Source organism: Fringilla coelebs (assembly GCF_963513975.1).
Source record: "Fringilla coelebs genome assembly, chromosome: 16".
NCBI classification, from domain to species: Eukaryota; Metazoa; Chordata; class Aves; order Passeriformes; family Fringillidae; genus Fringilla; species Fringilla coelebs.
Window position 1 is genome coordinate 1,107,641 of NC_140042.1, and position 24,735 is coordinate 1,132,375.

The window sequence follows — 24,735 nt, forward strand, 5'->3', positions numbered from 1 at the left end:
TGGACAGACAGGAGAAAGCACCTACAAGCATGGCTGCCTTCAAACACATCCTTCCTGCACGCCCCGGGCCAGGGCTCTCAGCTGAATTCCAGGTACACAGGGAATAAAAAGGAAATTCAGGACGTTCTCCTACCCAGAAAAAAATCAGGACTTTTTTTCTCCTAGGTGGGGAGAAGGTGTTGGTTCCCCTGCATCACACCCTGGCTCTCACAAAGGTTACAGCAGCCTCACAGAGCAGGCACAGAAGGAGAGCCCAGCCCCTTCCCAAACACCCTCCTCCCACCTGCGAGCAGGGCAGGAACGCTGGCGAGGGGAGCTGGGGCCGATGGATGCGACGGGGCTGCAGAATCCGAGAGAGCTTTTCCTGCTGCTCCTGTGCCCTGCTCTCAGCTGGCCTTGGGGGCAGACACAGACACGACAGACAGACATGCACACACTGCCCACGGGCCTGAGTCTCTGTACAAGCGCACGTTAGGACCTGCAGCAGCCCGAGCCTCGCACTTCCTTCTTCACGTAGTCGTGGAGCTTGAATTTGGGCTCGTTGGGCAGCTTCATGGACCTGTGCTTCAGCTCCCTGGGAAAGGGGAGAGAGGCTACTCTTACACCGCTGCTTCTGGCCGGGAGAGGATTTTGTCTGAAGGAGCCAGAGAGTGAGTTTGGACAAGGGCGTGGAGTGACAGGACACAGGGAATGGCTTTTCCCTGACAGGGCGGAGATAGATGGGATATTGGGAAGGAATTCTTCCCTGTGAGGATAGTGAGGCCCTGGCACAGGCTGCCCAGAGAAGCTGCGGCTGTCCCTGGATCCCTGGAAGTGTCCAAAGCTAGACTTGACAGGGCTCGGAGCAATCTGGTATGGTGGAAGGTGTCCCTGCCATGGCAGGGGACAGAACTGAATGGGATTTAAGGTCCCTTCCAACCCAAACCATCCCAAGATTCCAAGCTGCCTTGCCCAGCTCAGTCAATCTCAGCATGGTTTGCACACTGCTAAAGCTCCTTTGGAGGACAAGGCCACTGCTCTGCTCACTTACTTGGCGATGGCTGTGAACGCTAATTCCACGTTGAGGCCGCTCTTGGCGCTGGTCTCCATGAAGGGCACTCCATACTCCTGTGGGACGAGACACAGCCCTGTCAGGAGCGCCACCAAGGGTGTTCCCAGGGCTCTCAGGGAGTCATTTTTGAGGACAAAAGAGGTATTAGTAGAAACTTATAGGAAGAACAGATGAGGAGAAAGGGGAGAGCATGACAAGGGAAAAAAGTCAAGTGTTCCCAGGTGTATTTTGAGTCAGACTGGTCTCCAGGTGACCATTTCCTGTGCACATCCTCAGGGACATCCTCAGGTACCTCACCTACCTTGGCAAGCTTCTCTCCATCTTCCCTTTTCACCACTCTGTCCTGGGCTGAATCCACCTGCAAGAGGAATGGCAAAGAGCAATTTGTGTTGATTTGGAAGGTCACCAGCAGGTACCTCCCTGTCCCCTCATGCCCAGCCAGGTTCCCCTGCCCGTGGCTCCAGCGTGGGAGGAGCAGGAGGCTCTGGCCAAGCCTTGGGGCAGGCTCACCTTGTTTCCCAGTAACATGAGGACCACATCCTGCTGTGCGTATTCATGGATCTCTGTCAGCCAAGCCTGGAGGGACACAGCCAAAGAGAGGGGCTGGCAATGGCTCCAGGAGGAGCAGGGCAATGGGGGTGACGGGGAGCTGCCCCAGTCCTGCCACGGATGCCCTCAGTAGGCAATGCTGCCATCCCAAGCAATGCCAGGGGTGTTCCACCATGATCCCTGTCAACAAGGGGGCACCCTGGGGTTCTCCCGAGCCCTGGGGGATCCACTTTGCCAAGCAAGCCCAGCACCCCACTTTGGCTGCTACCAGATCCCCATTTCCCAGGGTAACATCAGCCTTCTGCCCCCAGGATGTGCCCCATGCCCGTGTCCCGCATGTGCTGCCCCCGTGCCGAGCACACTGCTCCCAGCAGGCACCTGAACCTGCCTCCCTGAGCCATGGGGTGGCTTCCCTGCCCTCTAATCCAGCCTAATCCAATCAAACCTGCTCTAATTCCCTGTAATCCCTGACCCGTGGTGTGACAGCCCCTGCTGTCTCCAGCGCTGGAGCAGTGAATCCATCACCCTTTATGTGCTGTGAAAGGCAACATCTTCTCTGCCTGTTCCCTGCCTGTCCTTGCAGGGGCTCAGCAGTAACCAGAGCCCTGCTGCAAGTGACCACAGCTCCCACCAGCAGCACACAGCTCCTGAACGAACCCACAACCACAACCCAGTCACACATGGGGGACAGCAGGAGGGCCTGGGGCTGCTGCTGTACCTGGATGTTGTCAAAGGACGCTTTGTTGGTGACATCATAGAGCAGGAGCAGGGCTGTGGAGAGAGGGACAGCCTGTTAGTGCCTGTGCCAAACCAAGCCCACGGCTCAGAGCACACAGCCCCTGTGGCTGGTCACAGCTGAGGTTCCTGTGAGACACAGAACACACTGAAATCGGGCACAGCAACACCTCACACTGCTGCTGGTGTTTGCAGAGCCTCCTCCATCCACGGCAGCTGCTTCTCATGGAAAACACTCCAGTGATTCCTGGCTCACCTGGCCTGCAGTGGCAGCTCGGGGCTCCCCAGGAGCAGAGGTGGCCGTGCTTACCAGGAGGTGCCCCCCAGAGCAGAGGTGGCCGTGCTTACCAGGAGGTGCCCCCCAGAGCAGAGGTGGCTGTGCTTACCAGGAGGTGCCCCCCAGAGCAGAGGTGGCCGTGCTTACCAGGAGGTGCCCCCCAGAGCAGAGGTGGCCGTGCTTACCAGGAGGTGCCCCCCAGAGCAGAGGTGGCCGTGCTTACCGTGAGCATCCCGATAGTAGGCATGGGTGACGCTGCGGAAGCGCTCCTGCCCGGCCGTGTCCCAGATCTGGAAGGCAGACAGGAGCAGAGGGGTCAGACCTGAGCAGAACCCACCCAAACCAGCCCAAACAGAATGGTGCAACCCTAGCAAGCTTCTCCAGCTTTTGCTCCAGGGACATCAATAGGAAAAATGACCAGAGCAATAAATACGGAAGCAGCGCCTTCTTGCTCCTCGGTGTGGGAACACCACGTGGCCAAGGGCTCCCAACACGGCCATTAATTGGAAAATCCATGGAGCAGATGGATGCATGGGGACCTGCTAATGTGATTTATCAGTCCTTAATGCAGCAGGAGGTTTGCAGAGTGCACGCTGCTGCCTGGGGGATCTGTGTTACCGAGCTGTGGGCAAAGGGCTCGGAGCAACTGTCAGGTCTAAGGGGGCTGGAGCAGCTCTGGCTGCAGGGGCACACAGGGACATGGGGACATACCTGCAGCTTCACCTTCACCCCATCCACCGTCAGCACCTTGTTCTGAAAGAGAATGGAAAAGGTGGTGAGGGGTGAGTGCAGCTGCACGATGCCAAGGGAGACACAGCCAGCCCCCATCCCAGTCAGTGTTTTCCCCAAACCCTGGGGGAATCCCAGGGCTGATCCCCTCTCCTGCTTCTTAAACTCCCATCCATTGGTTCCCAGCACCTACAGAGCCATTTTCACCATGGCCCAGCCAGAGGATCTCTCCCTGTATCAGCAAAAGTTGCATCTCTTTGGGTACCTAAACCCTGGCAATGCCACACCCAGCTCAGGCTGGAGACCTGTGGCCAATTAACGAGCACCAGCATCCCAGCTTAATAGCCTTCAAAAGACAGAGACAAGCACTTCATATGCAGCCAGCAAATAAAAAATAATTCCTGCTCCTGCCTCTTGGACCTGCTCTTCTCCTGGTTTCTCTCTTAGTAGATTTCCCCCCGCTGTTTTGCTTGGTTTTAGGAAAGGTGGAACCGAGGAGGAGAGGGGGAAGTGTCCCTCTACAATGGGTTTTCCCCAAAGCCAACAGGATATTTTGTGTGGAAGGATGCCCTGGCAGAGCTGGGAGCTGTGTGGGAGCCCCTCAGTGCCCCTGAGAGTAGCTGTGCCAGATAGGGAGGGCAGGAGATGGATCCTGACCGTGTCCCAGAGCAACCACCATCCCAGCAATCTGCACCAGCCTCTCCAAACATTAAAGGAATGCAAGCCTACAGCCCAGGGGTCCCAGGGGAAGGAGCAGAGAAGAGATTAATTTGCTTGCCAGATCCATAGAAATTAGCACAGTAATCAGTGGGACGTGCTGGAAACACGGCCAGGGAACAGCACACCAGTGGGACGAGGCAGCTGGTGGCTGCTCTGGTGATCATTTAAATCCCACTCCCTCCAATTGCTCTGGAGCTGGTTTGGGGTGCTCCCATCTCCTATGTCCCATGGCATGGGATGGCCAAGGCTGCCATGACCCCAGCTGGGCTCTGCTGGCTCAGACACACCCTGGCACTGGACACGCCACCAGCCACTCCAGTGCCACCAAACCCCCAGGGACCCATGCCAAGATCTATCCCTGCACATCCCACACCCCTTCAGGTGCTGGTGAGGCTCTTCATTGATAGTTTTAAGGAGGGCAGAGGGAGCATCTCATCTCCTGCACATCTCCACAAGGATCTGGAGAGGAGGAGAGGGCAGGAGGGAGCCGGAGCGCCGAATCCTCCGTCTGCTCAGGCAGGCACAGGGAGACGGCCGAGGGTTATAAATACCTTCAAAGGCAGCGACTGAGACGGGGGAGAGAAGTGATTCACAGCCCGGGAGCTGCAAAAATAGGCACCAGGGACTGGGGTGGGGGAGCAGGCAAGTACTCCGGGAAAAGCTGGGGCTCGGGGAGCCGGCCGCGGGTTTAGGGCTCCCCACACGTGGAGCTGAGCCTCTGCCAGGATGTGACACCAGGGCTCCTGAAGGCTTGAAGTGACTAAAACCCAGCGTTCCCACTGCCACAAAGTGCTGCCCGGACCTTGGTGCCTCTGCCCAGGGCTCCCAAGTGAGCAGGGACAGAGCATCCCCAGGGCAGAGCCACAGCCACAGCAAACGGTGCTGAGCTGCACCTTCACCTCATCCCAGAGGCTGGGGAACAGCCCTGTCCTAACCTGAGCCACAGGTGAGACAGGGCAGGTTTATGCTCTGCAGCAGATCCACTCTCCAAGCTCACCTTGCTCTCCAGGACACCCCTGGGGCTCATCCCGCAGGCTCTGCACCAGCACAGTGCCATTCCAAACACCATTCCCAGCTGCTGGCAGCCCCCTGCCAATGGCACCTGCCAGGGATCATGCCAGGGATCATGCCAGGGACTGCAGAGGAAGGCAAAGGCTCTGTGTTTCACCATCGGCCCCAGCTCTTGGCACGAGGGGTTGCAATGGATGGTGACAAGGGACAGGGACACAGTGAGTGCCACGTTAACACCAGCACCAGACAGGTGCCCTGTCCCGTGGCCACACTCTGGGCACCTCCAGCTCAGAGCAGAGTGTGTGGCTGTGCCCAGGGATGTGGCCATGTCCCCAGTGTGGCTGTGCTCCAAGGCTGACAGAACACCGTGGGTGGCAGGGACAGAGACCGTGGCCCCAGCCCTGAGCATGGATCATCCAGGCCAAAGCCACCTTGGAGCATCTGGTGAGCAGCCAAAAAGGCTGAAGCTCCAAAGGTGCCCCACATGCACTGACCTCCACTTCAGGAGTTAATTACCACGGAGCCAGCAGCAACAGGAGTCACACTAATTACGACTGACCTATATTTTAGGGAGGTAAATGCTTAGACCTAATTAAAGTCTGCACAGGGATCCAGGTGCTGCTGGACCAGCCTGGGGGGAAAAATTGATTTTCTGAGGATTGGGTGTGGGAGAGAGCAGGGTTCCAGGGTGAGAAGCTGTAGAAGTGCTACTGCAGGCAGGAGACACAGCCAGAGAGAGCCAGAGCATCACTCAGGCAGGCATCCCTGCCTGCATCCCAAAGAAGTTTGCCTAGAGCAGCTGTGGCTGCCCCATCCCTGGAAGTGTCCCAGATGTTCAGATGAGCCAGATGCCCAAGTCCCCCCCACACCACAGCTAAGTGACTTTCCAGCTTCCAATCTTTTTTTCTTTTTTTTTTAAGGAGATGCCTCAATTCCCTCCTGTCAGCCCTTCCAAGGCACAGCTGGGGGCTGAGCTCCTAATAAGCATCCAAAGACAAAAGATGTGGTGTGTCAAGGCACTGAGATGTGAAATGTGCTGCCAGCCCTGCTGGTGAGGGAGGGGCTGTGCTGCTCAGGGCTCCTTGCTCATCCCACTGTTTGTTAGAGCAGAGGTAACGCTCCCAGCAGCCTCCTGCCACAATTCGGGCAGCAAAACCATCCCTGCGCCTCAGCTCTGCTGTCACCTGTCCCCATTTCAGTTTTTGTGTCCTTTTTCCTGGGGCAGTGCAAAGGTTGTTGAAATCTCATCTAGCAGGGGCCGCAGTGGAATGCCTGCAGTGCCCAGGGCGGACAAACACGATGCTCCCAAGTTAAATAATCGTCAGGACATCAGATAAACGAAGTTGGAACCTGGCAGATGCAGGAAAAATTAAATTACCAAGTGCAGATGGTCCTCAATTAAGAGCAACATTATCACACACCGAGGCCCCGCTGGCTGCAGCCCTGGCACCATCCCACAGCCACGGGTGCCCAGAGCAGCAGAAGGGAGGGAGGGGAAGGCGATGGGGCGAAACCACGCCACTGCTGAGACGTGCACAGACGGTGCTCCCACACAGAGCCAGCACTGCCAGCCCACCCTGCCCCCAGAGCAGCTGCAGGATGGGCAAATGCCACAGCCCGGATCACAGGGTCCCCATAATGCCCATAGGATGGGCAGATGCCACAGCCCGGATCACAGGGTCCCCATAATGCCCACAGGATGGGCAGATGCCACAGCCTGGATCACAGGGTCCCCATAATGCCCATAGGATGGGCAAATGCCACAGCCCGGATCACAGGGTCCCCACAGTGCCCACAAATCCCACCAGGAGCAAGTGGCAGGTCCCCAGGTGCCTGAGCCCATGGCACTGAAGCTGCAGCCCCCAGATCAGCATCATTGACAGCCCGGCCTCTCCCAGCTCTTACATGCATGAACTCATTAATTAAAGCCTTTAAAGTTAAATTGGATACATGGATCAATTTGTTTCGCAATTAACTGGACAAATGGGAAGCTGCTCAGTGGCACCACTCAGGCTCCAGCCAGGGGACCCCCACCCTGGCTCCCTGGAGCCTGTGCCTGGTGCTGGCTGCAGCGGTGCTGCCCAGGAGTGCCCACCCGAGCACCCCCTGCACGGGGGCTCCACTTTTACCATGGAAAAGAAGCCCCTCAAACGTCACTACTGGGCCTTGGAGGCATCTCCTGCAGCTGAGGGGGGGCAAATTCCTGTCAAAACGGGGATAAATGGCATTAGTGACTATAGACGAAAGCGGGCGCAGGCGCTGGGGCAGCACAGAGTTAATTAGTGCCAGTAATGAGCTGTGGGACCGACAGTGCAGCCACCCAGAAATGTCATTAGGCTGTGGTGTCACCGGGCCAGGCCAGCCGGGAGCGAGGGACAGACTGGGTTATCCTTTATTGCAGCAAGGCAGGAGACACCCGCAGCGGAGGGCTGGCTGCAGGGATGCTGCAGCACCCCAGCCCCACACCACGGCCAGAGCAGGAGCCAAATTCCCACCTGGCAAAGCCCAGGGAGCCCCTGCGAGCACAAACACTCCTGTGCCAGGAGGAAATGGGATGAGTTGTGATATAGCAGACACACAAATAACCACCTCCAACGGCGGCTGCAAAAATAGATCAAGGATCGATATGGAAATCTGCCCAAAACAGCAGGACACTGCATTAAATTTGCTCATTAAAACCCTGACAAAACCCTGGTTTTCCCAGCCTTGTGCAGGCAGGGCGCTGCTCCTGGTGGCTCAGCACCTCTCTGGGCACAGCCCCTGGCTCAGGGACATCCCAGCACCCAGGAGCAGCCCCACTCTGCCCCCTCAGAGCTCCAAAACCCTGGTGCCTCTAAATCCAAGCAGTGCCCGACCCAGCACAGCCCAGCCATGGAGAACACGGCCAGCCCTCCACTCCAGCCTGGGAAAACCCTGCCAGGAGCACAGTCCCTGCAGGAGAGGGGAGGGCACAGCCCGACGCTGTGCTGGAACCGGCTGAAAGCCTGCGGGGATGGGGAGAGCAGGGCAGGGATGTGCCTGCAGGCAGGGCTGGACGGGGTCCTGCTCCAGCCGGGCTGCGTGGGGCTGGAGGGTGTTCCAGGCACTGGGGATCTCATTCAATGATCCTCTTCCTCCTCCTCAGCTGTGCCACCACCAGGGACACTCATCAGTGGCCAGAGCACCCCAGCACAATTCCCTCTGCCATAGATCTTCCCTGCAGAGAAAAATCCCAACCGTGCATCTCCCGGGGCAGGTGATGAATTCCTCAGCAGCTCTGTGCATTTGCACTGTGCAGCTAAAAATAGAAACTTCTGCCTTGGGATGTTTTCCTCGCCAGGCCTCGCACGCTCCTGCCTGCAGCCGCTGCGGTGCCCGTGCCAAGATCCTTCCAGAGCCCCCGGCGTGCTCTGGCTGCTCAGCTCCTGCTCAGCACCTGGGAAATGCAGAGCAGCACCACGGCCCCTCTCAGCACACAGCCCCTCCAGCCTGCCCTGCCGCCAGAGCCACCCCACAGCCCCTCGCAGGGATCACCCCGTCCTGTCCCCTCTGCCACATCCAGCCCGGAGGAGCCACAAGCCTGGCCCTGCAGAAATGCCCCCCAGGCCTGGTGTCCAGCTGGGCACAGCCCCTTCCCCACAGCAGCCAGCGAGGGATGTCAGCAGCGCCAGCTTTGTCCAGAGCCTGTTCCCTACATTAAATCCCAATTAACATCTCCCTGGCTGCCAGCCCTGCCCAGATAAGAGCCCAGACCCTTGTTCGAGCAGATACACTGAAGATTTACTGACTTATCATCCTCCAGTCACATCAGTCTGCAAATAAAAGGGTTTTCTGGCAAGAGAATCCTGTCTTAGGGACAGATTAGAGGTAAGAGGATCTGCTTAGGATCACACATTTTAAATTCAGCCCTGCTCTGCTTCTCGCCATCGCCCGCAGCAGTCGCAGTCCCGGTGGGGGCTGTGCTCCCTCCCAGCCTGGCTGCTCCCCGGGAGCAGCAAAGTCCTGGGATGATCCAGGGGAAGGATCCTTGAGGGAGGCTCAGGCAGGTGAGACGTGGTGCTCTGAAGCCCAACGGGGCTGCTCAGGCTCATCCCACAGGACGGAGATGGGGCGTGCGAGGCTTCGAGAGTGGGAGTGAGCCTGAGCCCAATCCCACAGGCAGCCAGAGGAACCCACCCCCAAAATTCCTCAGGGTGGCATTTGCTACAACCCTCCTGGAGACCAGAGCCCATCCCTGCAGCTCCAACACACGGGATGGGATCCTCCCCACCCCGGGATGGTCTGCACAGCTCCCCCCCCAATCCTGGCCTGCATTACTCACCCCTTCCATCTCTTTTTCCCATACTTTATAAAAGAAGGGATATTTTTAAAAATATCTGTGCTTACTTCCAAACCAGGAAGCCTTGGAAACAAAGGGGACAGAGATGGCTCACACAGATCTGTGCCAACACTGGGAATAAGTAACGTGGCACTCGGCATATTTGTCTTCATTTTCCTGATCGAGGCCGTGGCACGCTGCAAAGCTGAACAGGGATCTCCACGGAGCATTTATTGCTCTATCATTTCTCATCTGGAGCAAACACGGCCCTGTCAGTGCCACAGAGATGAAAAATGGCTCCTCAGGTCCTGTCAGGCAGGGAGTCGTTTATCTGGGGAGAAATAAAGCCTAGCAGCACTTGTCTGACCTTAAAGGTCTTTTCCAACCTAAACGATTCCAGGATTTGCCTCGGTGGCTGCAGCCAGCCCTGGGCTGAAAACTTGCCTGAAGTTTCTGAGAAGACTCTACAATCCAATTAAAGAAAAATCAGGGCTGAACATCCAGCAGCAAACATTCTGTCAGCAGCCAGCAGCAACACAGCAGCGTCTGCAGACAGCACTGCAAACAGCATTATTAAAGAGCACTTCTCATCCCTGAGGAAAATGAAATCCCCAAAGACCTGACAAAGGAATCTGCAGCTTTTTATCCCAAACACTCCCATCCTTCACCCACAGCCGAGGCAGACAGCTCCCAAAAACTGCTGAGCAGCAAACCTGAGCCCAGGTTCTTCGAAGGATTCAAGGAAAAGAGTGACTGAAGAGCTCTGATGGATTTTCTGATGGCTGTGGGAGCGCAGTCAGCCTCCAGGACGGGCACCCATCAGGACCCAGTGCTCAGGTACCACAGCCCCCCCTGCACGGTGCAGAGGCAGCAGGGCTGAGCTGGGGACAGGGGACAGAGCTGGGGACACAGGAACAGAGCTGGGGACACAGAGCTGAGCTGGGGACACAGAGGGCTGAGCTGGGGACAGGGGACAGAGCTGGGGACATGGGGCTGAGCAGGCAGAGCCCTGCCCATCACTCCTGTGCCAGTGCCAGGGTGGCCACTCAGGTGCCCCACAGGTGGCACGAGGCAGAAGCCACAGCACAGGAGCAGGCACCGTGCACTCAAAGCTTTGATCTTTGCAAAGCTTTTCCTTCCCCCTGGCAGCAGTCCCAGCTCTCCCATTTTCTGCTCTACTGGAGCAGGCTCTTCCCCAGGTTTGGGCATCACTGAAAGCCCTGGGAGATGTAGAGGTGCTGAGGAACTGCAGCACACTCAGCACATCCCTTCCACACCAAAACCACCCCAGTTTGGCCAATCCAACTCCACATTTGCTCCATCTGTATGGGGCTCTGGAGCAGAGCTGCAAGCCAGGACTGTGCTGGGAAATCACCCCAGGGAGGCAAAGCCCCCCAGATCCTTCCCTGTGGGTGCTGGAGGTGTGGGCAGCAGTGCAGACCACGCTCCTGGGAAGCTGCTCCAAGACACTGCCAACCCTTTCACAAACAAAACTGAACCAAAACCCGCACACAATCACACTGATTTTTTGTTTTTGTTGTTGCACGTTTGGGATGCCCAGCCTCAGCCAAGAGCTCCAGCTGGAGCAGCCAGGTCCTCAGGAGAGGATTTGCAGCTCTGCACTGGGCTGTGGGGCTGATCCCTGGAGAACCAGCCCTGCTGCTCCCCCCGGCTGTCAGGAACACTCTGACCTCACGTGTGCTATTCAGGAGGGAAAAACACATCACATCTGCCAGGCATTAACGCTTGCTTGGGAACAAAGTTATTTTGGGAGCACTTCTGCCATTAATTCATGCACATTGATAAGTGCAGCTCATGAATGGCCTGGGGGAAGCCAGGCTGAGCCCAGAGCCACTCGCTGAGCCCCAGCCTTGCCAGAGGCCACCTGGACGTGTCACCCCAGTGCAAAGGGGTCTGGGGAGCAGCCCCCCAGGGCAGGACCCCCTCTCCAAGTCCAGCTGACTGAACAGTGCTCTGGGCAGGGAGGGCACCGCTGCCACGCTGCTGCCATGGGCAGGTGCAGGGAGCAGGGCATGGGGGGCTCACGTCCCAGCAGCCTGGGCTGGGCCTGGGGAGGCTGCCAAACCCAGGCTCAGCTCTAAAAACTGGCACCAGGAGCAGCAACAATCCCCCAGCAACGATCCCCCATCTTCCCCTGAGGAAAACAGGGTGGCACACAGCCCAGGGGTCACAGCTCAGCTGCTTCCCCACAGCTCCCAGAGCCCAGTGCGCTCAACTCCAGGGAACAAAGATGAACTGATGAGAGCCTGGCCATGGGGCTGCCCAAGCTGCAGGAAAGGCTCCCTGAGCTCCCAAGAAAGGCTCTGGACTGAGCCTGAGCTGCAGAAAGGGTTCTGGACTCACCCTGAGCTGCAGGAAGGGCTCTGGACTGAGCCTGAGCTGCAGGAAGGGCTCTGGACTGAGCCTGAGCTGCAGGAAGGGCTCTGGACTGAGCCTGAGCTGCAGGAAGGGCTCTGGACTCACCCTGAGCTGCAGGAAGGGCTCTGGACTCACCCTGAGCTGCAGGAAGGGCTCTGGACTGAGCCTGAGCTGCAGGAAGGGCTCTGGACTGAGCCTGAGCTGCAGGAAGGGCTCTGGACTGAGCCTGAGCTGCAGGAAGGGCTCTGGACTCACCCTGAGCTGCAGGAAGGGCTCTGCACTCACCCTGAGCTGCAGGAAGGGCTCTGGACTGAGCCTGAGCTGCAGGAAGGGCTCTGGACTGAGCCTGAGCTGCAGGAAGGGCTCTGCACTCACCCTGAGCTGCAGGAAGGGCTCTGCACTCACCCTGAGCTGCAGGAAGGGCTCTGCACTCACCCTGAGCTGCAGGAAGGGCTCCCCAAGAATGGCTCTGGACTGCCCTGGCAGGGTGGATGGATGCTCACCCTGGGACTGTTCCCCTGCAAGGGAGGTCCCTGGACAGGGTCTGTTGTGACCCCCAGCAGTGAGGCTGGGCTGCATTATTCATCCACACATGCAGCTGTATTTTTCTTAATCATCAGCTCCAGGGAAGCAGCAAGGCACGGAGGCGCCGGTGGCACTGGCTGCTGGTGAGTGGCACGAGAAGAAAATCCGGCAATTTCCACCAAATTCAGCATCCAACACAGGGCAAAGTCCTCAGCAGCAGCGTCTACACTCCCCAGACAGGCTGGAGCTGCCTTCAGCAGCCTCCTGCACTTGGTTTTTGGGGGGAAAAAGATCATGAACGGGGATTGGGAACACAGGACCCACAGCCAGCTCTCCGGGGGGATGTGCCCGGCACTGGGGCCGGTCCGGGCTCGGTCCTGGCGAGGAAGAGCAGCAGCCCTGGCACTCGTGGGGCAGGACCCGCAGCTCGCCCCCGGCCCCGCACTCACCGCACACGCGGGGCTCTTCCCCAGGAACGGCGCTGATGGCACACAGCCTGCCGGCATCGTTGCCGTGGTGATGCTGCGCAGGCAAAGCTGGAAAAGCCAAAGCCTCCATTTCCCCAGTGTGTCACCGAGCCTGCGAACATCGAGCCTTGGCAGGCGGGGGGAAAACGTCCCGAGACACAGGCAGATGGCACAGGGGCTGGCCAGGTGGGTGCCAGGGCTCCGTGGGTGCCGGGGCTCCGTGGGTGCTGGGGCTCGGTGGCATCTGACCCGAGCAGCCGGGCACGGCTCCCAGCGCTCCTCTCCTTCCATAAATCAGATGGAAAAACCCCACACAAAATGGAACAGAACCTGTCCAGGCGTTCACACCAGGTCCAGTCGCATCCTCAGAGACGTGCTGATGGTTGTGTGGCCCCTGGAAGATGATCCTTCCTGCCTGCTGACCTCCTGCGGGTAGAACTGACTCAGCCCTGCCACACCAACACCTTCCTCAGGCTCAGAAGATCACTGAGACCCCCAAAGCACCCATTAAACTCCTCCTCACCCTGGGACAGCCACAGCCCAGGGCAATGGACATCACCCTTTAAAGCTGAAGCACCACGAGCTCCCAGCTCGTTACCTGCGGCCAGGGAGAAACACTTTTTCCCAGCGGAGGCATAAAGATGAATTATTTGCTGCTGCTTCCGAGAGATTCACCAGTGCCTCGGGGCAATGACTCGGTGCTGAGCCACGATTAAAAATGCTCCATGTCCCTGGCAGACAAACACAGCTCTGTGAGCTCCTCTGAGACCCTGAGCCAGGGCAGCCCCAGCACCCCGGGATGGAGCCAGGAGCTGCACGGGCAGTGCCCAGCTCTGCCCCTGTTGACAATAACAAAACATTTTGCTTCCAAAGGCTCTGCAGGTAAAGCCCTCAATCCCCCATTGCCATAGGAACTGAGTGTGCCCCATCACCATCCAAGGACAGGGACACACCGCACTGCAGCTCCCTCCATCCCAAAGACAGCTCTGACCTGCCTGAATTGGGCTGGTTCTTCCCCCTTTTTCCCCATTTTTTTCCCATTTTTTCCCAGTTTTTCCCCAAGGAGGGTGACCTGCTGGTGCTCACTGTTCCAGGCTTTGGCATGTCTGATTGCTGCCCTGGCTTTGGCCATGGTGATGCTCAATGCCACCACCCCAGGGTCCAGCAGAGCCCATGGATGGTAGTGACCCTGTGGCTCAGGTCTCAGGGAAAAGGCGAAAAGGGAAAGGTGTTTTTCAGGGAAGAACAACACACAGAGAGCAGCTGGTGAGCTCAGCCAGGGTCAGCTCCTGCCACTGCAGCAGTGCCAAACCCAGACCTGGCACCTCACCTTCCCCACAGAGATATCAACATCCACCCGGGGAATAACCCAAAGCCTGCTGGGAGCAATAATTAATTAACAAAACGAGGCAGCAGCTCAGCAGAGAGGCAGCAAGGGTTCAGGGGAGCAGAGGAGCTGAGCAAGGCAGAGCCACAGGGCAGGGATGCCCCAAATGCCCACCCCAGGGGCAGAGGGGGGGTCAGAGACACCCAAACCCCACCCATCCCCCCCTCCCTGGGCGCCTTCCCTCTGCTTTCAAAGAACAACCCAGTTCTGCACAGCTGAGTTCAATATTTTATCACAAATAAAAGATGAAAGTGAAATTAAGCCAAATGTATTCCATTAAATATTGAAACCATTTAGGCTCACTCTGGCCCCATTTAAATGTTTTACTGAGGATAACACGCTCCCTCCCAAGCCCCGGCACCGGGAGCGGATCCAGCCCGGCTCGGATCCACGGCCCTGGATGCTCCAGTGCCCACACTGGCCTCTGCAGAGCCAATTTCCCACCTGGCAGCAGCCAGCCAGGAGCCAGCACAGCACAGCCGTGTGCCCACAGCCCTCCCCAGCCTGAGTTCCTGCACAGGGACCCTGCTGGGCTGGAGCAGGGCTCTGACCCACAGCCCCGACACGCTGGGCAGGGCTGGGAACTGCACTTCCCAGCTGAGATCCCCGTGGCTTCCATCCTCCACAGGGGTTTTGGGCTCCCACGCAGCTCTAAGCAGGAGGACACAGAGGCAGGTTACTCTGAGCACCTTTACAAGCTCCCTCCTTGCACCAGCAGCTCCCAGGTTTGTGTTTTCCTTGCACTCCTGAGCAGCCCAGGCCCTCTGTTCTCCCCCTGAGCTAATGAAATCCATTATTCCAAGCAGCCCGGGCCAGGACAGACCCACGGGGACAGCAGCTATCAACAGGCACCACAAAACCACCAAGCACCAGCAGGGCTGCAGGAGCCTGGAGACACTGGTGCCGTTCCAGAAGCATCTTGCAAGCCCCACGTCCCCAGAGCTGTCATGGCAGCCAGAATGGATAAAAAATTCCACATCCAAACTATTCTGGGTGGTATTTCTGACACCAAGGAGGTGGAGGATGCACCTTCCCACCATCCTGCAAAGAGGATTAAGCTGGTTAAGAGTTTCCTTAAGCAGGCTCCGGGGCTGCCTGCCACTCCAGCTGCTCAAGCACTTCTTTGCTTTGAAGACATTCACCTCCTTTCTGTGCCTTGCCCAAGGCAGGAACGGAGTCCCTTGTCCGCTGGGATCACCGCCTGCACACGGGGCTTTGCATCTTCCTGCTGTGCTGCAGAGCTGGGGTTTTATTTTCCAGGAGCAAGAGGCACAGGAGGATGGATAAACCCCGGGAGCCACCACGGGCACCAGCAGCATCTCTTGGCAACTGAGCCCCTGCATGCAAATGACAGGCACCGACTGCAGAGCTCTGCGTGCCCCTCTGCCAGGCAGCAGCAGCCCTGCCAGAAGAGCAGGGCTCGGCTTCCCAGGGAAAATGGGTATTGCCTGCCCCGACAGCCCGTCCTGGCTGCGGGGAACGGCACCAGCAGCACCCTCAGAGCCACACAGGGGCACAAGGGGCACCGTGCCAGCTGGACAGCGCTGCTCTCCCTGGGCAAAAGTGCCAGGATCTGCCTCCCCGTGCTGGGTGTGGGCACAGCTGCTCCCCAGGACCGTGTCCGTACCCTGGAACCAGGCAGAGCATGGCAGGAACCATCGGAGACTCCTGGAATGGTTTGGTTGGAAGGGACCTCAAAGAGCATCCAGGTCCAACCCCTGCCGAGGGCAGGGACACCTGCCACCAGAGCAGGCTGCTCCAAACCCCATCAAACTTGTCCTTGAACACTTGCAGGGATGGAAATCTGCTCTGGGCAAATTGAGCCCAGCTCTCCATGCAGTGAGAAATGCAAAAATATGAAATCAGCTACTGGCTGCTATTAAAATTCATCCAGCAATGGGAGCTGCAGAGCAAACTGATTTTCAGACAAAGAGCTGCTGGAAACACACAGAAACAGGGAATGGTTTGGGTTGGAAGGGACCTTAAAGGTCATCCAGTTCCAAGCATTTGCCTTGGGCATACTCAAGGTGGGAGCACAGGCATCCCCTGCCTGCTCCTGCCCCACCTTCCCCATCCTGGTTGCACCTCTGCTGCCACTGGCATGGCCCCACGAAGGGGAATTTGGTCCAAGCAACTTGGCAGCACCAAGATGTTTCTCGCAGGAAAAGGCCACTTCCCTCCAGAGCTGTGGCCCTGGAGACCAACCTAAACCCACCCCCTGCAGCAAACCCCATCCTGACCCCACAGCAAAGGAGACACTAAACACTCTGCCCAGTTCCTTCCCTCTAACATCCAGGGCTAATTTCGCACAGAAAGACACTGAAATTAATTTATTTCCTTTTCTTTCTTCTGGCCTAAGCAGCTCCCCTCCCACTTTTTCCAGATTGATCCATCAGAAAATGAGCCCTGCTAATGCTCTGTGCCAACTGCTGAGATAAAAGCCAGCCCTGGCTTTCAGGAGGCTCCAGGTTGCTCCAGCCCTTCAAAGGGAGGCACCAGGCAAAGGCTGGGAGAGCAGGGAGGTGGGCAGGGAGGTGGGCAGGGAGGAGGGCAGGGAGGTGGGCAGGGAGGAGGGCAGGGAGGTGGGCAGGGAGGTGGGCAGGGAGGTGGGCAGGGAGGTGGGCAGGGAGGTGGCACCTGTGGGGAGCAGAGCACAGCCCCAGGGGCAGGGATGTGGGTCCCACTGGGGACCAGCAGATGCTCAGGGCGCCCACAGCCCTCTCCCAGCACATGCACCCCCAGGACCAGCCTGGGTGAGCCCAAACCGTGGTCACTGCTTCTCTGCTCACCCTGTAGGGCTGGAGCAAAGCTTCCCATCCTCCTGCAAAGCTCAGCTCGCTGCAGGAGCAGGGGGCAGCCCGTGGAAGGGGCGCACACAAACACAACAAAAAACAACCAGAGGTGCCACGAACCTCCCACGTAAAAAAAACAACCACGTTACAGACTGCTGATTCCAGCCCTGAGCTGCGCAGGGCTGAGTGTAATCAGCAGTCCTTAGAGCTCAGGGCCACCGGGCACAGGTTTTATTTACAGCCCGTCCCACATTAACCACGGCACAGCCAGGGCTGGGGCAGAGCACGGAGCCTCCCGAGGGGGCTGGGGAGCAGCTGAGCCCCCCAGCCCTGCGAACCTGAGCACATCAAAGCTGAGCCTTCAAAGGAAAGGTCCCCAGCGCCACTGCCTGCCCTGGCAGCCTGGAGCCGTGCCGAGCCCCGGGCTGGCTCCTCCCGAGCCCGGTGCCGGGAGGATGCTGCTTCGCTCCCTGTCCTCGGGGCAGCAGCAGAGCAGCGACACCTCCGCACACCTGCGACAGCACCGAGAGAAGCCACCCTGCTCTGAACTCCACCAAAAAGCTTCCCTGCGGTTTCATCCCCTGATTAACACAGGAACCATCACCCCTGCTAATGCAAAGAAGCTCATTAGCACCTCTTCCCAGGGAAAAAAGCCTCGTCCTTAATTTTTTTCTTTTATGTTCTTCTCCTTTCAGGTCCAATTAGTACAGAAATCTTCCCTTGCCCAGCCCTGCAGAGCTCAGGGCTGTGAGGACGGGGCTGGGCAGCCCCACAGAGGCCAGGTGTCACTGGGGACAGGGACACAGGGGGTCCACGTGGCCCTTTGGCTCCTCACTTTGGCGAGGTTCCCATCGCTCAGCTGTCGCGACAGGACACAAGTCCCCCTGGCTGCACAGCTTGAGTTTCTGTCGAGGTTCCTGAAGCGTTTCCAAAATCACAAGAAGAGGCAGCTCCTGCCGTGGCACTGAGAAAATCGGGACTCACAGCCCTGAGCACCAAACCTGCTCTTTTCCAGGAGCCCCTTCTCCCTGGAACCCCACAGTGTGAAGCCAGGAAAGCACCCTCAGCCTGCCCAGAGCTGCTCTGCCCTCACCAGTGGGATCTGTGGGGAGAGAGCCCCAGGCAGAGGCACCTGCCAGGATTCCCCTGGTGCCAGGATTCCCCTGGTGCCGTGGCACAGCTCATGGAGGGCAGTAATTAATGCCCTCACTATCTAGCAGTGACACCCTGAAGGTGACACCTGTGATCCAGACGCTGAAGGCAGAGGGGAGTTTGTCCCCCAGCCTGGGGGGACAGCTCAGGAGCTCAGACAGAGATTTCTGCTCAGACAGAGATTCCTGCTCAGCCAAAGCTCTGCCAGGAGCAGGACCCCTGGCCCAGGGCTCTGCCCCCATGGCACCCACCCACCACTGCACCCCCAGCCAGCCAAACCCTCAGGCTGGGGACGCCTGGCCCTGTCCCAGCTGAACTGGGAAGGCTGGAATCATCCCCAGGAGCTCAAGATGCTCGCCCAGCAAAGCACATTTTCCCGGGATGGAGCGCTGAGGACCCAGCACCTCCAAAGCTGGGAGCCAACAGGTGCCATTTTGATGCCTTTTTTAATATTACAATCATCTTTATTTCCCCAGCATCAGTGGTTTGTTTTCCAAACATATTCAGATCAACATCCTTCTTTGTTTAAGAGATGATAATAAACAAACACGTCGCGGGAGGTTCTCCCTCACATTAAACAGCAGGAGGGAACAAACCTCAGGGGCCATTAGGAATAGTAATGCCAGATTAATTTGAAATGGATTTCTATTCATTTACATTCGCTCTGGCCTGTGTAAGCCATTAGCTTTGGGTGATCTGAGGGTTTGCCAGGCTGGAACACGAGCAATGATCCTGGAGCCCCTGGGAGAGGAGGGAGCCGGGCTGGCCTGGGGGCTATGGCATGGCAGGGAGCAGATGGCATCGGGAAGAGTGGGGATGGTGCCCAGGACAGCGAGTGGAGCTGGGCAGCTCCGTGCCCGGGGTGTCTGAGCCAGGACGGCCCCAGGAGCCGGCGGGTCCCGAGCAAGGCCGGGCGTGCACGGGAGCGCAGCTGCCACCTGCGCTGGCCTTGGGGAGCTCCCTGCAGCCCCCGGTGCCAGCCAGGCTCAGAGAGCACCACAAACCCTGCCAAAGCCCCAGAACAACCCCCCTGCGCTCGCTCAGCACCCTCCACAGCGGGCCAGGAGGACACAGAGAGCCCCAGGGACACCAGCAAACCCCCTGCCAAACTCCGGGGCTGCAGCGAGAAGGAGCTGCGATGTGTCAGTTCCCTGATTAAAAAGACACAAATTAAAACCAGCAGAAGCCTCCAGTGTTGCCACCCCAGAGCTTCATCTGCATCACGGCGCCCACGGCGAGAGGGACAATTACCAAACAGGATTATCCTGGTGGGAATGCAGAGGCACATCAAAAAACTATTTCCATATCCCCCCAAAATTATGAATGCCTTACAAGGATGATAATAATGAGTTTTAGGGCATACACATGATCTCCCCCACTGTATAATCTGCCCATTTCAGAGACATGGAGCTCTAGCAGCTCTATTAGAGAAGTAAATTAACTCTAATTTGATTGCTTCTCAGTAACAGCCATTTCAGCACTCTAATCAATAAGTCACAGGGTTTTACGGCTGCCCTCTGTATCAATCACTCCAATCAGTAATAAAATGCTTTTATTTGAAGAACACCTGAACACCGTGTAATTACCTTTGTATACAATTACAGACCCCAATTTCCCCATCTCACCTGCAGGAGCCCCCAGCCTCGCTAGGCATGGACAATCCTTTCCTTGCTCAGGGCTTTCTGAGCTGCCCTTCACCCTTCCCAGAGGGTTGTTACCCACACCCCAGCCAAGCAGCACGTTACAAGAGACACTCATCTCCCAGAAATCCTCCAAGAAAAGTCAGGCTCCAAGATCCTGCTGGGAAAAGGCAGTTGGGAAGGCACAACACTGGTGTGTGGCATCACCAGCAGCTCTTCACAGCACCCACCAGAGCCCCCAAATGGAGCCAAATCCATCGCAGAGAGACAGCCCAGCCAGGGACAGCAGCACTGCCCAGACACCCCGGGAGGAGACAAGCTCACACTTTGGAGGCAGCAGATGGTTGGGGGACTGGTGAGGGACAGGGAGCAGCAGATCCTGGCAAGCCAGGCGTGCTGCTGGCTGCTCTTTGGTGCCAAAACTGCCTCGTGCCCTGCACAGCTGCTGGAAAGGCTCTTTGGTGCCACCTCTGTAATGTCACCATTCCTGTGGCTCTGCTGTGCCACCCCACGGGTGGGGATCCCCTTGGACAGGGCCTGAGGGAACCACAGAGACCCCAGGCAGCCCCCCCAGCACAGGACTGACGGGGAAACACGGCCAAGGGAGGGTTACAAGGCCTGGGTCCATACTCAGACATTCCTGCCTGGCACAGGATGCCCTGGGCACACTGGGGCATTGCAGGGTGTGATGTGATCCCCTTTCTTCCCCCAGCCCACCTGTGTGGAGCAATTCCCACACTGTCCTCGCTGGAGCTGCACAGCTCCAGCCACTGCCCCCATGACTCTCCTGGCATCAGGATGCTCCCATTGCTCCCAGCCAAGCAGAGACTTCAGAGATCCTCTGGCACATCACAGCCCCACAGCAGCACCCCAGAGCTGTGCTCAGGAGAGTCTTCCAGGGCATTCTGGTTTCTATCAGTTTTGGTTTTGCTGTTCCAAGAAAAAAAACGCACAACTCTTAAAAACCACTGGAACTACCTCAGGGAAATATTCTCCTGGGCAGATGTCAGGCCTCAGTTGTTAGAGGAATTATCCCCAGGATCCTCAGCAGAGGACAGGCTGCCCCATCCCTGTGCACAGCCATAACAAAGATGCTGCTGCTGCTGCTGCTGTCACACGCCGAGCGCCCCGGCTGGAGCTGACACAGCTGCAGGGGTTCAAGCCCCTGGAGCAATGTTTAGTTACCCCTCTGCAAAACCCATCACCCCCCTGCCAGAGCCCAGAGGGGCCTTGGCCCAGGCACTCACCCTGAAGTCGATTCCCACCGTGGAGATGAAGCTGCCGGCCAGGAAGGCGCCGTCCTTGAAGCGCACCAGCAGGCAGGTCTTGCCAACCCCCGAGTCCCCCACCAGCATCACCTGCAGGGAGGGAGGGAGGCAGGCAGGGCTGTGAGGCTCCAGTCTGGGGAGGCAGCCCCAGCGCAGCCATCGCCCTGCCCCATCAGCAGCGGGCAGCAGGTGCCTGGGGGGAAGAAGCACATCCAAGAGTGATGTCCTCGGAGCCAGGGGAGGGGGGCAAGACCCACAGTGGGATTATTCAGAGCCTGCACCATGTCACCAAAGTGGAGACACCTTCCCCTGACAGGCACTTAACAGGGCCTTTGTAAAAACCAAGAGTGAGGTGAGCTGCCCTGCTGTCCCCACAGAACAGCCCACCACGGCTGGGGCTTTCCAGGAGGGTGACACTGCTCGTGGGGGTCTCCAGCCACGAGTGCCAGCTCCAGGGCTGCACTCTGCCCTCACCTTCAGTGGCACCCACACACGCCCTGGCCACTCTCCCAAGTCCCCCATGGATGCCAAGGGAGCAGCTCCTGGTGCCACCTGCCTCAGTTTCCCCACCCTGGGCGCAGACAGGGCAGGCAGCTCCTTGCCACAAAGCAACCACGGCAGAGCTGAGGCTCTCAGAGGCAGCTCCCCCAAACCTCTGCCCACACCAGCAGCCCTGCTGCCCCCCAGGGCACTGACCCCGCTCCCCTTGGCGGGATGACACCGAGAAATCCGGGACAGGGAGTGGGGCTGTGCCAGCTCCTCGCACACCTGCCGTGCCAGGCTCCTTCTCTCAGCCATCAGCCTTCCACGAGCCATTAACCCGTGACAGGATTTAAATGGCTTTATGGCAGGGACTGCCCTGGGTCACACCGAACCCTCCCAGGAGCTGCCAGAAGTGGCAAATGCCACCACCACCCCCTGCAGCCCAGCCCTGAGAGGCAGCAGCAGCCCCAGCTGCAGGTGCAGCTCATTTTGGCACTGCCAGGGAGGGCAGGATCTGCCCACGGTGCCCCACAGCCCCAGCAGAGCCCCACGCTGGTGTCCCACAGGAGCACCAGGCACCGAGCCCTGGCACAGGGGGGTGAGGGCAGCCAGAGCCCACAGGAGTACCAGTCTGAAGCCAAGGGAAGGGGGAAAAAGTCATTTTAGTACAAAATACTGATTTTTAAAAAATTTTCCAGACATCTTTTTGGAATAGGTGACCCTCAACAGCAGCTTCTCCCCACTCAGCACCAGCAAAGCCTCACCCAGGCAGGGAGAGCTCCCAGGGCCAGGAGCCAGCCCTGTGCCCAGGACTTGGCCACTGCATCAGGCACAGCTCGGGAGCCTCAGGAGAGGGGAAGGAAAGGAGAAAGTTTGATAAACCAGGCTTTTGCTGGATACAAAGCAATTTCTGCCTGCCACTGGGTCAAAACCAGCCAGACCATTAGCAGATGCTTTCTCTACCCGGTGTGTTTGGGCTTATCTGAGACACATTTGGCTCACCCTCGTGCCATGGGGACCATCCCTAGGGAAAGCCCTAGCATGGGCAGGCAGAGGTGAGCTCCAGGAGCCAAGGACCAGTGCAAACACAGAGGTGGCTCCATTTTAGGGAAGCTGTTGAACCATTAATGCAGCTGTATCAGGACCAACCACCTATCAAAGCAGCCAAGCACATTTCTGGAACGTCCCTCTCCAACCCCAAGCCCCAAAGCTCCACACCTCCTACCCCACACCCCAAACCTCTACACCCCAAACCTGAACACCACGACGGCCGCTCCGACTGCCACAGGCACCAAGCTCTCCCCACCACACACCAGGTGGGACCTGCCCCAGCAAAGCCATCCTCTCCAGGCTCAATGTCCCGGGCTCGGCACTGAGATCCGTGCCACAAACACACAGAGGTTTCACCAAGTCGTGCCCCACTAAATCGCTAAAATGAGCCCCAAAATAGCTGTGTGAGCCTCAAAATCATCAAATGAGCTCCGAGCTGGGCTCGCATCAGGTCGCAGGATGAAGTGGGGAGGAAGCAGATACATTTGCGCTGTGACTCGCTCGCCAGGGACATGCCAGCAGCAGCCGGAGCACATTCGGTGCCCCTCGAGGGGTGCCATCCCCCTGCTCACAGCCCCACTTTCCTGTAGGTTCACAGGATTCGGGGGCTTCCAGCAACTCCTCGGAGCAGCCTTTGGCCGTCACTTGCACAAGTCCCGCAGCCCCAGCCCCGCTGCCGGCGGCTCTGCGGGCGCAGCCCCCGCCGAGCGAGACCCCGACCGGGCGGCTGCGGAGGGGCGGGATGCTGGGGCTGGGAGAGAGGGAAGCAGGGATCCAGGCAAGCAGGGATGAAGGGATCCAGGCAAGCAGGGATGCAGGGATGAAGGGATGCAGGGATGAAGAGATGAAGGGATGAAGGGATGCAGAGATGCCCGCCCGGTCCTGGCCCCCGGGAACTTCGGCGACGCTACCCCCGGCCCCGCACCCGCCTGACCCCGCACTCGCGCAGCCCTCCCCGCTGCCCTCTCCGGTCCCGCACCTTGAAGGCGAGGTCGTAGAACTCCCCGCTGCTGCTCAGCGAGGGTCGCCCGGCCGCCGCCGCGCCGCCGTTGCGGGGCAGCTCGGGTGCGGCGGCGGCGGCGGAGCTGCCCCGGGGGGCGGCGGCGGCGCGGCCGGTGCCCTGCGCGGCGGGAGGCAGCGCGGCGGAGGGCGCGGCACCGCCGCCCTTGCTGCGAGCCGCCTTCTTGCGCGACATCCCGGGGCCGGCGCCGCGGCCGCGCCGGGCGCTGGGGGGGCGCGGGAGCCGCCGCCGCCGCCCCGCCCGGCCCCGCCCCGCGCCGCCGCTCCGCCAATGGGACGGCCTGGATGGAGGGAGGGGCGTGGTCTGGCCGCTGGCCCCGCCCCCGCGCCCCGCAGCGCCGGCACCGGGGGGCACCGGGGGGCACCGGGAGGAGCGGGGGGCACCGGGGGGCACCGGGGGGCACCGGGGAGCGGGCACGGCGAGAACGGGCTGCTGGGGGTCTGTGCCCGCGTGAAGGGAGGCGAGGACGGGGGCAGCGCTCCCCGCGGTGCCCGCTCCCCGCGCCGCCCCTGCACGCCCCGGCAGCGAGGCGCGTTACCGTGGGGGCACCGGGAGCCGCCTCGGGTGGGTCTGCAGGAGCGAAGGGAACCGCGAATGGGGGCTGGCATCCGCACCCCGGGGAGCAGCGTGGGGTGCACAACGCCGCGCACGCCAGCCCGCGGGCGGGGTGCGCGGCGGGGCGGGGGTGCAGCTCCACAGGCCGGGTTGGGCTCCGTCCCCCAGCCCGGTTTGGGCTCCGTCCCGCAGCCACGTCCATCCCTCTCGGGTTTGCCTGCGCGGTGTGGGAGGGCCGCTCAGGCGGTCACAGACCCTCAGCCGCCGGCGGCATCCCTCGGGGGTGTAAGGGTGGAACCGGGTCCAAGCCACGGGGGGACGGAGCCTGGGCCGCGGGACCGGGAGCCCGGGTTCCCCCAGTGCGTCTCAGCAACTGGCTTCTCTCTCCGCTCCCGAATGCCGTCTGAGGCACTGGCGGTCTCTCGTCTGGAATAAAGGCCGTCAGCACGGGCACAGCCTGGCTGGGAATGGAGGCCTGGACAGGCACAGCGGAGCAGGAGCGAGGAGTAAATCACTGTCAGGAGAAGCCAGGCAGGCCCATGGTGAAGATGGAGTAAGTGACAGCGCTGGCACAGGGAGTGACAGTGACAGGGCAGGGATCGGCATCCCAGAGAGCCTGGGGCCAGCACCGGAGCTTGGGTGACAGT

The 24,735-nt window shown here is 59.2% G+C and overlaps 1 protein-coding gene across 1 annotated transcript; it reads right to left on the reverse strand.

Annotated features, from left to right (window-relative positions):
• Window positions 1-288: 288 nt before the first annotated feature.
• RAB26 (RAB26, member RAS oncogene family) lies at window positions 289-23,707 on the reverse strand (the record flags this gene model as incomplete). The annotated part of the gene is made up of 9 exons (XM_084216212.1): window positions 289-574; window positions 1,031-1,107; window positions 1,353-1,409; window positions 1,562-1,627; window positions 2,319-2,371; window positions 2,836-2,902; window positions 3,324-3,365; window positions 20,959-21,069; window positions 23,492-23,707. The coding sequence occupies 9 exons, from the start codon at window positions 23,705-23,707 to the stop codon at window positions 472-474; spliced, it is 792 nt and encodes a 263-aa protein (XP_084072338.1). The 3' UTR covers window positions 289-471.
• Window positions 23,708-24,735: the final 1,028 nt, after the last annotated feature.